The 13,087-nt window shown below is 37.9% G+C and overlaps 1 protein-coding gene across 2 annotated transcripts in view; it reads left to right on the forward strand.

Annotated features, from left to right (window-relative positions):
- Positions 1–13,087, forward strand: part of GLRA3 (glycine receptor alpha 3) — a 210,766-nt gene that overhangs the window by 44,064 nt on the left and 153,615 nt on the right. For both annotated transcript variants that reach the window (XM_077144360.1, XM_077144361.1), the window contains exon 3: positions 12,783–12,850. In XM_077144360.1, coding sequence (XP_077000475.1) covers positions 12,783–12,850 — 68 coding nt within the window. The remainder of the gene's footprint in view (positions 1–12,782; positions 12,851–13,087) is intronic.

Consider the following 13,087-nt stretch of genomic DNA (forward strand, 5'->3'; position numbering starts at 1 on the left):
GCTGCATGGGGACATAATCCTTACCCTCCACTAGTTCAAACACTCCATATCCAGCTGCCCCACTATACAGAACTCACACCTCACTTACCTGGGCTCCCACATCTCATGCCATGTGGGCATTCTGTTGCTTCCTATGAAACGGAGCTCAAAGGATATTAAAGAATGATGAGAAAGAAAGAATGAAAGACAGAATGAAAGATAGACACAGATGGGTTCAGGGGGTCTGAAGCTCAGCGATAACAGACCAGAGACATCAGACAACTTTATTCTTAACTGGTTCCTGCTTATACACTGCAGGGTTCACGTGACAAAGAATACCCATGCACCTGGTGAGAATACAGAGTGCTTACTTAAGATGACCACAAATAACCTGGGGCTAAGACAAAACAAACATTCTCTCTCCCAGACAGTTCTCCATTATGCAAATAACTGTTTCCTCAATTTCTTGCCTCCACTTTAATGCCAGCTGCTCCCAACAAATTCTGCAGGTCTTGTTTTAACCCTTGGGTCCTACAGTCCTTCCTCTCAGATGTCCATCTCATGTCCCTCTGGGTTGTCACACTCTCTGCCCATACCTGCCTTGGAAGTCTGTGCTGCACTGCCTGACCAAAAGACTTTAGGAATGTATATTCAGTAAGGAAGGAGAAGGGAAGTGGAAAAGGAAGGGAATGAGTAAAGTTGATCCTACTTTATATTGTAATTTACAAACCTTCTTAAGGTATCTAACAAATAATTTTAAATCTGCCGATGAAGTAATCAAATATGCTTTGTCAATTTAAAAATAGAATAGCATCACTCCTCATGACATGAATACACACACATGCTTTTTATATATATAAAATCTAAAATAAAGGCAAATCTCCAGATAGAAATACTTTAAACTTTAATCTTTCAATTGCATTCTTATGTCTATGCAAAGGGTAAGGTTTTAATACCACATTACATTAAAAATCCCATTAGAGCTATTCTCGTGAATACTTTGTGTTATTTTTGCTTTTTTGGTGATTGTATTTTGCTTTAGACCTCCCCAGATGCCTGGGTTTTTCCTCAGTATGAATAACAATAATATCATTATCAAGGCTTTGCGTTGTACTTTGCTTTTCTGCCTCCGCATTTTAGTTTCTGAACTTAAAGCCAACTTAAATGAACTTATGGGACATTTAGAAGGAAACACGCTGCTGTAAACATCTGCAACTATTGTCATTTGCTTTTCCAGTAAGCAATGGCTAATGCAATGAACAATTTAAAACCGCAATTTGCCATGTGGAAACTACAGCAGTATTTGCTCTGTTGCTAAACACAGCAGTGTATTGGATATGTGTAACAGCTTTTGCATTGGCATGGAGAACTAGCAGATTGACCTAGGACTACTAAACAGGTGTTCTCTGTAATAGCAGTGGAAGATGTATGATCTTCTCTGAGTTTCATTCTCTATGACATTTTAGAATATGCATATTGATAGCTAGAGAATAAAGATAACTCCACGATTGCTGCCTGGATCTGACATGGAGAGCAGAAGTCTAACCCTTAGAGTAGTGGTTAGAAGTCTAACCACCCTTCAAAAGTTATAATGCTATAGCCATTTTTATTATTGGTCATCTATCTTCACTGTCACCATCCTAGCTCTGGTCCCTTCTATCTCCCACATGAACTATCACAATAAATTCCCAATTGTGTTCCGTGCCTCCCAGCTTTTGCCTCCCCATTCAACCATTCACATTGTCACATTGGCTCATTTCACTCCCATGATCAAGTATCTGCAATGGCTTCCAAAAGTTTATGAAGTTTCCAAGTGTCCTTTGTGCCAGTTTGAAATTATGATGTACCACAGAAAAGCCATGTTTTAATCCTTATTGAGTCTTGTGGGGCCAGACCTATTGTTTAGGGTGGGAAACTTTGATGGGACTGTTCCCATGGAGATGTGACACACCCAGCTATGGCTGTGATCTCTTGCTTAGATTATAGCATGAAGATGTGGCAGCCCCAATTGTGGGTGTGACCTTTTGATTAGATGGAGATGTGACTCCACCTATTAGTGTGGGCCTAGATGAGTTGACTGGAGTCCTACAAAAGAGGAACTATTTTGGAGAAAGCCCAGAGTTGACAGAGATGCTTGGAAAACAGCTGCTTCAGAGCTGATAGAGACATTTGGAGGTGCTTGGAGTGCAAACAGAGGAAGCAGATGCCTAGACAGGGTGTTTGGAGCCCAGCAGATATCACCATGTGCCTTCCCATGAGATGCTAAGCAAGCCAGAACCCAGAGTTGTGTCCCTGAAGAGCTAAGTGAGGGCCCACCGAAATTTAAAGAGAAAACCACTGCCATGAGAAGCTGGAAGCAACGGAACCAGGAACAGGGGTCAGCAAATGTCAGCCATAGGCCTTCCTATGTGACAGATGTGTTCCAGACAGCATCAGTCTTTCCTGAGTGGAGGTAACCTCTTGCTGGTACCTTAATTTGGATATTTTCATGGCCTTAGAACTGTAAACTTGCAACTTAGTGAATACCTTTTTTAAAAGCCATTCCGTTTCTGGTATATCATTCTTTCAGCTTTAACAAACTAATATATCCTTGCACCACACTGAAGACTCTCCATGATCTAACCTAAAGCTATCTTTAAAAAACAGTGATTATTAATTACAAATCCTTCATGTTAGGAGCTCTGAGAGGTTCTGCAAATGATTCTAATTTATGTATATGTATCTAGTATGTATATATGTGTATACATATGTATCTTTCAAAGTGAATGTCTGCTATAGTTTTGAGACTTGGAATTGGAGACTGGGTCCTGAATCCTGCCATTCACCCTTCTTTCTGTTGAAGAAATAAGCAGTCAAATAGGAACCAAATGGCGCTTTTAAATGTTCTATATCCAGGCAAGGAGCATATCTAATAGCAGCGAGATTAGGGAATAAAGCTTAGACCTGAGACGAGTGTGAGTTCTTTTATTCCCACCTGAAATTTAGATGTTAAAATTTTGTTCTAAGGAAGAGTTTTCTACATCATTTGGAGGCAGGTTGGAGAGGACGGGGCTGCTGCCTGCTTTACATACTATGAGACATCGTAATTCTATTGCCTAAATGAATCACTTCTGTTGGAGCTATCTCTCCTCCATGAAAACATTAATGTCCCTCGGCTTGTTATTTCCCTTTTTAAATTCACTAGCCTTATTCTTCAAGCCTCCGACCAACTAGGGATACCAGTGCTGCACTTTATGGAGAAACACAAAGTATCAGAAGAGTCTTTCATCTAACGTCACAGGGTGGCTCTCCCCCTTACCTAACACCACTCTTCACAGCCTTCCTGGGATAAATAGGGTGAGCCACGCATTACCAGCTCACGAGGGGCCCTGAAGTACATCAGCAAATCAGACATTATTAAACTTAATGCCTAAGTTGAATAGTCACCTGTGTTAGTTTTCCACCAGCATTATCCATATAATTTTGATTAATAGTTAAAGTTAAAAGATGAGGCAAAGAATTATATTAGAGAATACCTCACCCTTTATTCAATGCTCTGGGAGAAACTAAAGTCAAAAAATTAAAGACCCCACCCTTTGCTAAATTGCAATAGGAAAAATCGTCTTTGCTTTGTTGCATTTATTTCGGTTTCAGTCAATGAGATTACAGTCAAATTGATCCTGCAGCACTTTAGTAGCAACTTCTTCCAGGACCAGGTTCTCCCATCTGAATGCTCCTCCATCAGCACATGGAAGGGGAATTAATCCAGTACCAATGCTTTTGTGATTCCCGTCCTCCAAAGGGTGGGGGTTAGTAAAACAGAGCAGCTAACTGATTTTCTCAAGGTGCACAGTGCTGTTACCAGAAAAAGAAAGCAGCAGAAGTGTCATGTTATCTGGAAAAAAGAGAGGCAAATAACCAAGAAACTATGAACTACTGGTTTTAGTTTAGCCACAATGCAAGCAGACTATCTATGTTTTTCAAAACTCATCAACTTAGACATAAATTGAATTAAGAAAAAAATTTCTGACAGTTAATTGCAACTTCATATTTCCTTACAATAAAAATCATGGAGTAAGATATTCATACTTTCCCTTTCTCACACAGTACTATATAAGACAACACTATTGTCTTACAAATCTTATAAGTTAAATTAAGTATTTAGAAATAGCCAAGGATGATAAAAATTTTCCACTAGTAATCAAATAAGTAAAACACTTCAGGATTTAGACTTATTTGAGGTTTCCTTATTCTCGCATACCCATCCTGAAGATTTAAAACAGTTGAACTAATATATCCCTAGCCTCTCAATGTTCAGCAAACCCTGGTCACTTTCTAGGTACACAGCTTCTATTCTATCAGCAGTGTTCCCCAAGTTCCTAATTGACAATGCTCTTATCACAGTAAATAGCCTTGCATTTTCAATACCTTCAATGGCTAACTCCAATCTCTCTATTTATGCACCTCTAAGAAAACTACAGCTCATTTTCAGTCCTATGATATAGTGGCCGCATGTGTTTCCTAATCTGGAAATCCTTAGGCCAGTGGTTTACAAACATTATTGCACACACATTCTTAGTGCCCAGGGAGCTTTAAAATGGACACCTTGGTTGCCCATCATACCAACTAAAATAGAAAGTGGAAATCAAACATCAATATGTTTTCAAAGACCCAGGTAGATTTCATTGTCTGCTGTGGATTCGTAGGTCTGTGAATCCTTGGCATTGTTTAAAAATAATTTTATTGATTTTCTTCTTCCTTAATCCAACAAGAGAAAATGGGAAATTTAGAGAATGAGCAGAAATAATAAAGATGAAAATTATCCACCAGTAATCAAGTAACTATAATTTGAAATCGCAAATGCCATTTTAAACCTAACTAGTGAATTACTTTCTAAAAATATAATAGTAAGCGGGCCACCGTGGCTTGCAGGCAGAGTTCTCACCTGCCATGCCAGAGACCTGGGATCGATTTCCGGTGCCTGCTCATGCAAAATGAATAAAAATACACAAAATAAAAATATAGTTTTTTTCTGAAATGTGTAGTAAGAACAGGACTCTTGAACAATATACAGTGAGATTAATAAGGATATTAATGAGTTTATCATTTAATAATTGATGCATATATAATTTCCAAAAGAATGTACTATATTTCAGGTACTTTTAGAAAGTTCATATTCCTTGACTTAATATTTTTGGATCTATAAATCTGTCCTAAAATGAAAAATTCAGAGAAAAAGTATAAAAACAATGCACTTTGTGATTTCTTGTGCATGAGAAACAACCTAAATGTCCAACAATAAGAGAATAAATATGTTTCAGGGAAATCATGAGCAGAATGGGTCATATAGCTATTAAACACCTTGATTTCTAAAACCATTTTTTATTATATAAGAGAACCCTCATTCTCTAATATATGCAAAACTATGTCAAGAGAAGACTTTAAATTTTATATAAATTGAAATATATCCATTGACAGAGTTTGATCAGGTTTGTTTCGTTACACCTTTTCTCATTTCTGTAAACTTTCTCCCTTTTTGACTTCCAGTTCTAATGCAAGAGCTCCATTCTTCTCTCTCCCTCGCTTTCTCTCGTTCTCATCCACAAAGATTCCTAAAATCTCTCAAATCTGTTTCCTCTTCTCCTGGAAGACAACGAAACCAGGAGATCACTCTCTGGAAAAAGTGATGGTGGCTTGACTAAAGCCATGCAAGTCATGATGAAGAGAAGGGGAAAACTAGAGAATTTATTAATAGTTCCCATCTATAGGATTTAGAATAGATTAGGGGAGAAGGTGGAGGGAGAAGCTGCTGATTTGAGTGATGGTGGTGGATAGTAGTCCTTGCTGGACAAGGAAATATAAGAGAAAGTAAGGGAAAGTTAGGAAGAGAAAATTAAAATGGATCTTTAAAATTAAGTTCATGAAATCTCACTGCGACGACAGTAAAGGGTCTTTTAAAAATTCATAAAACTGCAAGGAAAATGAGAAGAGGAGAGGAGACCACAGGAAGAACAACAAATTATAGCTAATGGGTAAGAGATGGGTATCAGGTGGGAAAGGCTCAAAAGCATCATCATCTTCCTCATAGAATTCCTAAACAGCTTAGAAAGAGAAGCTTCCTAAAGGGGGTGTGAAGTTGGAAATAAAACAGATTGATTTGATTACCATTCAAAGAAATAACTGGACGCCATCCGAGACAGTGCAGCTAGACAATTGCCCTTCTCTCACTGTGGCAAAGTCCCAGAAGCTTATTATCTGGAGAGTATGAAACAGAGGGTCTCAAAGGACCCTGATACACATGAGCATTAACCTGGGGAATGTTGAGCCCCAGGTCTTACTTGCTCTATTTGGCCCCCAGAACAGACAAAATGACTAAGCCATTCAGGAGATGAGATTTCACAGAAAAATCTCTGTCTACTTCCTGTTTAACTTTGAATGAAATTAATGATACATACAGAGAAAACTGTGTAAAGAAATGATCAACCTCAGGGAAAAGTAATCATAGTATTTTATATCACTTAGTGTGGGGTAATATTTACATTGTCATGATAGTGTAGAAACTGGATATTGGTATAACAAGAAGGAGAATATGACCATATTGGGATGATGGGAGGACAGAAGTAGGGCCTTTGCTAGTAGGGGTGGGGATGGTATGTGAAATCAAGCTAAATCCTCATCTACTTGGGTATACTCAGTTGTGGGTATACTCAGAATGCATGCCTAAAACCGAAACATCCAGAAGTAGCAGAATAAACGCATTATTTAAATAAATTGAAGTAAATACCAAAAGAATCTGTTAAATAAGTTGAAGTGACTATCTTTAAGGAAGTGGGTATAGGAGTGTAAAACAAGGGGCTGCTGTCCATTTGTGTAGCAAATGTAAAGTTATTTATTCAATAATTATATGAAGGAAAAAAGCAAATAAAGTAGGCTCAGATTTGTTTTTGTATGTAGCATTAACGGCTAATTTAAATAAAGTTAACTCCAGCAGAGTTATTTTAACCCCACCAGACAATATTGAAAATTTTCATATTTTTTTAACTTTTTTATTATATAATAAAGGATATATACAAAGCTAAAAAAAACCAATAGTTTTCAAGGCACATTTCAACAAGTAGTTACAGGACAAAACCCAGAGTTTGTCATGGGCTACCATGCCATCATCTCAAATTTTTCCTTCTAGCTGCTCCAGAATATAGGAGGCTAGAAGAAATAAATATTTTTTATCATCACAATTGAGTTTTTTTTCTTTTCTGTAAAAAAAAAAATATACAATTTTTTTACTTAATTGACTCCTCAGCTAGGTCACTGCTTATGTATAGAAACGTTACTAATTTTTGCACATTAATTTAATATCCCACCACCTTGCTGAAGTTGTTTATTAGCTCAAGTAACTTTGTTGTAGATTTCTCAGAATTTTCCAAACAGTAATGAAAGTTTTACTTCTTCCTTTCCAATTTGGATGCCTTTTATTTCTTTTTACTGCCTGATTGCTTTTAGCTAAGAACTTCTAGTACAATGTTGAATAATAGTGGTGATAGACTGCATCCTTGTCTCATTCCTGATCTCAGGGGGTAAGCTTTCAGTCTCTCTCTATTGAAAATAATGCTGGCTATCAGTTTTTCATATATGCCCTTTATCATATTGAGGAAGTTACCATTGATTCCTACCTTTTAAAGTGTTTTTATTAGAAAAGGATGTTGAATTTTGTCAATGCTTTTTCAGCATCAATTGAGATGATCATGTGTTTTTCCCTTTTGATTTGTTAATGTGCTGTATTACATTAATTGATTTTCTTGTGCTAAAGCATCCTTGCGTTCCTGGCATAAACTTCACTTGGTTGCAGTGTGTATAATTCTTTTAATGTGTTGTTGGATTCGATTTGCTAGTATTTTGTTGAGAATTTTTGCATCTGTGTTCAATATGAAGATTGGTCTGTAGTTTTCCTTTCTTATAGCATCTTTACCCAGTTTTGGTATTAAAACATTAGCTTCATAAAATGAGTTAGGTAGTATTCCTCTTTCCTCAATTTTTTGGAAAAGTTTGAGCAGGATTGGTGTTAGTTCTTTTTGGAATGTTTGATAAAATTCCCCTGTGAAGCCATCTGGCCCTTGGCTTTTCTTTGTAGGAAGATTTTTGATGACTGATTTTATCTCTTTGTTTGTGATTTGTTGAGATTTTCTATTTCTTCCTGAGTCAGTGAGCTTGTTTGTATGTTTCCAGGAACTTGTCCATTTCGTCTCAGTTGTCTAGTTTGTTGGCATGTGGTTGTTCATTGCATATTCTTTTGATTTATTTTATTTCTTCAGAGTATGTGGTAATGCATTCCTTCTCATTTCTGATTTTATTTTGATCTTCTCTCTTTTTTTTTCTTTGTCAGTCTTGCTAGTGGCCCATCAATTGACTCTCTCAAAGAACTAACTTATGGTTTTATTGATTCTTTCTATTGTTCTTTTGTTCTCCCTTTCATACAACTCTGCTCTAATCTTTGTTACTTCTCTTCTCCTATTTGCTTTTGGGTTAGTTTGCTGTTCTTTCTCAAGTTCCTCCAGGTGAGCTGTTAAGTCCTCGATTTTTGCTCTTTCATGTTTTTTAATATAGGCATTTAGGGCAATATATTTTCCTCTCAGCACAGCCTTTACTGCATCCCACAAGTTCTGATATGTTTTGATGCTGTTTTCATTCGTCTCCAGATAGCTAATGATTTCTTTAGCAATTTCTTCTTTTACCCACTGGTTGTTTAAGAGTGTATTATTCAGTCTCCATACATTTGTGAAAGTTCTCATTCTTTGGTGGTTATTGATACCCAGCTTCATTCCATTGTGATCAGTAAAAGTGCTTTGAATAATTTCAGTGTTTTTAAACTTATAAAGACCTGTTTTTTGCACCACCATATGATCTATCTTGGAGAATTTTCCATGAACACTGTAGAAAAATGTATATCCTAGTGTTTTGGCATGTAATGTTCTATTTATGTCTGTTAGTTCTAATTCATTTATCAAGTTGTTTAACTTCTCTATTTCCTTGTTGATCTTCTGTCTGGTTGTTCTACCTATAGAGGAGAGTGGTGTATTGAAGTCCTTTACCATTATTGTTGAAACATCTATTGCTCCCTTCGGTTTTGCCAATGTCTATCTACCTCATGTGCTTTGGAACTCCTTGACTGGAGCTACTCTGTCCTCTAGTTCACTTATTCTTTCTTTTGTCTCTACTGTTGTGTGTCTCTAGAGTCTAGTAGTCTGAACTCAGTCTAATATGGTTACCCTTGTATGTAGTAGATTGTTTTTATCTTGCCACTTTCAGGATTTTTTGCTGCTCTTCAACATGTGACAACTGGTTAGTATGTGTCTTGGGGAAGGCCTGTTTGGATTTATTCTATTTTGGGGTTCATTGGGCTTCTTATTTATGTCCTTTATAAGGGTTGGGATGTTTCCCCCCATTATATCCTCAACTAATCTTCCTAATTCTTTACCCTTCTCACAATGATTCTTGTATTTGTGTGCTTTGTTTTGTCTATCATTTCTCTGAGATCCAATTCAAATTTTTCCATTTTTTTGCCATTTGCTGTTTTGAATTTTTATAATCAGTTGTTCTGCCCTCTAGTTCACTTATTCTTCCTTCTGCCTCTTCAAATCTGCTGTTGAGCGTCTCTAGTATGCTTTCTATTTGTTCTAAAGAATCTTTAATCTCTGTGATATCTGTTATTTTTCTATTATTCTTTCAAATTGCTCTTTAGGCTCCTCTGGTGTCTTCTTGATCTCCTTTATGTCATTAACCATTCAATTTATTTTATTTAGTAGAATTATATGAACATCTTTGATTAATTGTTCCAATGTCTGTGTCTCCTCTGGTGTTTTCATTTGGTCATTAGGATGGGCTATATCTGTCTGTATCATGATATGCTTAGTGATCTTCTATTGTTTTCATCACATGTAAACATCTTGATTGATTTATTTTGGAAGTTGATTTCCTTCAGTAGTCTAAAGCCTTGTATTTTTTTGGATGGATGTGGAGCAGGATGCAGAGCATGGGGTGGAGTACGACCGTATGGTGAGGCGTTGCAACACAGGTATAGGCAGAGGTTGGGGATGCCATGCTGGTGCCTGTGAACATGAGCACCCAGCGGCAGGGAGGCTGTGGCTGTACGCATGCATGGTTCTTGGGTGCAGGGCCCTGTTGCGTGCTGGTTAGGGCATGGGGCCCTTTCTGTGAATGTGCAAAGCTCGGTGGACAGGGTCAGCATTGCACCTGCATGGGCTGGGGGTGGATGTAGCCTGGCTGCAAAAGTCAGCACTTGCCCAGACCTGGGTAGTGTGAGGGGGGGACATGTGCAGATCTTGGAGGACTGTAAAATGATGTACAATGTTTCCAGAGCTCAGGGGATATGAGGAGAGTTTGTAGGGCTGTATGGACTGGATGCGGGCATAGCCTGCATATAAAGGTATGTGCCCACAGCTTTTATGCACTGGTGACCTCTTTCTGGGGACAGAGAGGGGAGGTAGGGCTAGGAGGGGTGGAGCGAGATTGCACTTTTGCTGGAGACGGGGGTTGGACTAGGGTAGGCATGGCCATGCTTGTGGTGGGGGTTTTGTGGTGAATATGTGCATGAGAGCTGGTGAGGCCAGGGCATTTGGAGCATGGTGTGGGGGGCAGGTGATGGGGTTTGAGTGTTGGGTGAGTTCTGGGTTGCAGGACTGTGCTGGTGAGAGTAGTATATTCAAGGAATGCAACTTGGCTTACTTCTAGTTCTGTCTCCCTGTCAATGCACTCCTGAGGGCTCCAGGCTTCTGTGTTAGGCTGTTCACACCAGCCGAACAGTCTTGTTCTGTGCTTCTCAGTTCCTCAGCTCTTGCAACCAGGGCCTCCCTATGTGGTGCCGAAGGCTCTCCAAGGTCACGTACACCCTGGAATTGCCATCTCACTCGCCCTCCCTTCCCTTCTCTAGCTGTTCCTTGGAGCAGAGGTGAACTTGACCTATCCTATTCTACCATTGTCCCAGAACTCTGTCAAAAACCTTTATTTAAATAGCTATAAGCCTAATAACAAAATCTGTGACCAGTAATGACTGACTGTAATGTCAGGTGAAGAGGAATGAGAGAAGGCATCATAAGACAGAAAAGAAGAATTCTTAGACTCTTATCAAAGGTTCAAAGTCTAACTGTGCTACTTAGCTTATGTATCCTCTATGGGCCTTAATTCCCTATGCTGTATTATGGAGGAAAATACCCATTCTCAGTGTTACTATGGGTTAAATGCAATCTGTAGGTCAACCAGCAAAACACCTGGCAACAATTTAAGGACTCCTGCCCCCCTCATATCTCCCTAAATGATAACATCCTTGATACTTAAATTTGCTGTCCACAGGTTTTTAGATATTTGGTAAAGGAATGAATAAATGGACTCATTTATTATATAGGGTTTTTTTGGCATGGGCAGGGACTCATTTATTATAAATCAAGAATTTACAGGGGACTTCTGGCACAATAAAGAGAGGATCTCCATAATTTCACTCCTCTACAAATTAAATGAAAACACTGGCAAAATTATCAAAAAACTTTTCAGTACTCTGAAAATTAACCAAAAGCTCGCAATAATTGAAGAATGTTTATTCAAGAAAAATGCTGAATCTTAATAGAACCAGCAGATATTTTATCTTGGCATGCTCCCATCCTCACTCCCCAGCACTATCACTATTTAACCTGTTTGGCAGCTCCCCAGAAGAACCCAACTCAAAGAGCTTGTCATTACTAGACTTTTTATTTGTTTTATTAGGAGCACACTTGGAGGGAAAAGCTTTATTCCTGAGGCATTTGTCGAAAACAAAGAGCTACAATTATTTAACATCATTGCTACCTAGGGCTGGGATATACAAAAGCATGATTAAATATTTGAAGATAAGTTATGGCTACTGAGCTATCCATAGGCAATGTTGAAAAGCTCTGACACATACTTGCAAGCCTAGGTCATGTGCATCTGCAGTGTCCATTCCAGGAAAGACCTGAAAGTCCCCCAACCTTTCACCTCTGCCTGGCCTTTATACCTGCAAGCAGGAAGTGAAAGATAAGACTTGTAAATTATCTGAACACTGGAGTCATGCTCCAACGCACACACACACAAAGCCTCCTGGCAAAAGGTGGCAAAGGGTAGAAGACTTACTGGTTCAGGCATTAAGGGAAATCCCTGACCAATCATCAGTTGACTACTAAGCTATCTGGGCAGATACCTCAGTAACAGTACACTACAAGGAATACAATCTTTACTAATTTATTTGTCCAACTAAGCCACTAAATAAACAACCCTGCAAGATAAACTACTAACAACAAACAGTGGGTTGGAAGGAGGGGTTCTGACTTCCGGATTTGCTCCATTTTATGATCTAAACTATCTGGCTTTCAACAAAAAAAATTACAAAACATGCCTAGAAGCAATTATGACTCATACGTAGCAGAAGAAAAAGTCAATTAAAACTATTCCTAAAAGGGCTCAGATATGGGACTTATTAAGTCAAGCATTTACAGAGTCATTTGAGAGAGCTAGATCAAGGTAATTAGAGCCATGAGACGTTAAACGCCTTCATATCATGATCAGCTTCAGTGTCCAAAAGAGACCATGAACCTTCTGATTCACAACCCAGATTGTTTTCACTGAATGAAATGACTGTCTTTGATTTTGAGCTTCTTTCACATACATATATAAAAATATGTTCTTTTTGTTCACATTTAAATGAGAAATTCACATGCAAATAATAATGAACAGTGTGAAGCTATTTGAACATATTTTAGAGAAGTACCTAAACAATCCTTACACTGCAATCTCTTTTTCAGGTCCTCCAGTTAATGTCACATGCAACATATTTATAAACAGCTTCGGCTCTATCGCTGAGACGACCATGGTAAGCATGCTCATTTTGTAACAAGTTTAACACTGTATTAATTTATAATCATAGTAATAACAGCTTTTCTACTAATGTTATGTAATTTAAAAGCAAATTAATATAAAATACTTTAAAAGATAAAATTAATGGTATGACTAAATTGCAGTCAACTACAGATTAAAATACTGTTATTCTTTGTTAAAAATAAATGTAAATGAAAACACGTTGATTTTCATAATTCAGCAATGTAATATT

The sequence above is a fragment of the Tamandua tetradactyla genome, chromosome 26 (genome assembly GCF_023851605.1).
Source record: "Tamandua tetradactyla isolate mTamTet1 chromosome 26, mTamTet1.pri, whole genome shotgun sequence".
NCBI classification, from domain to species: Eukaryota; Metazoa; Chordata; class Mammalia; order Pilosa; family Myrmecophagidae; genus Tamandua; species Tamandua tetradactyla.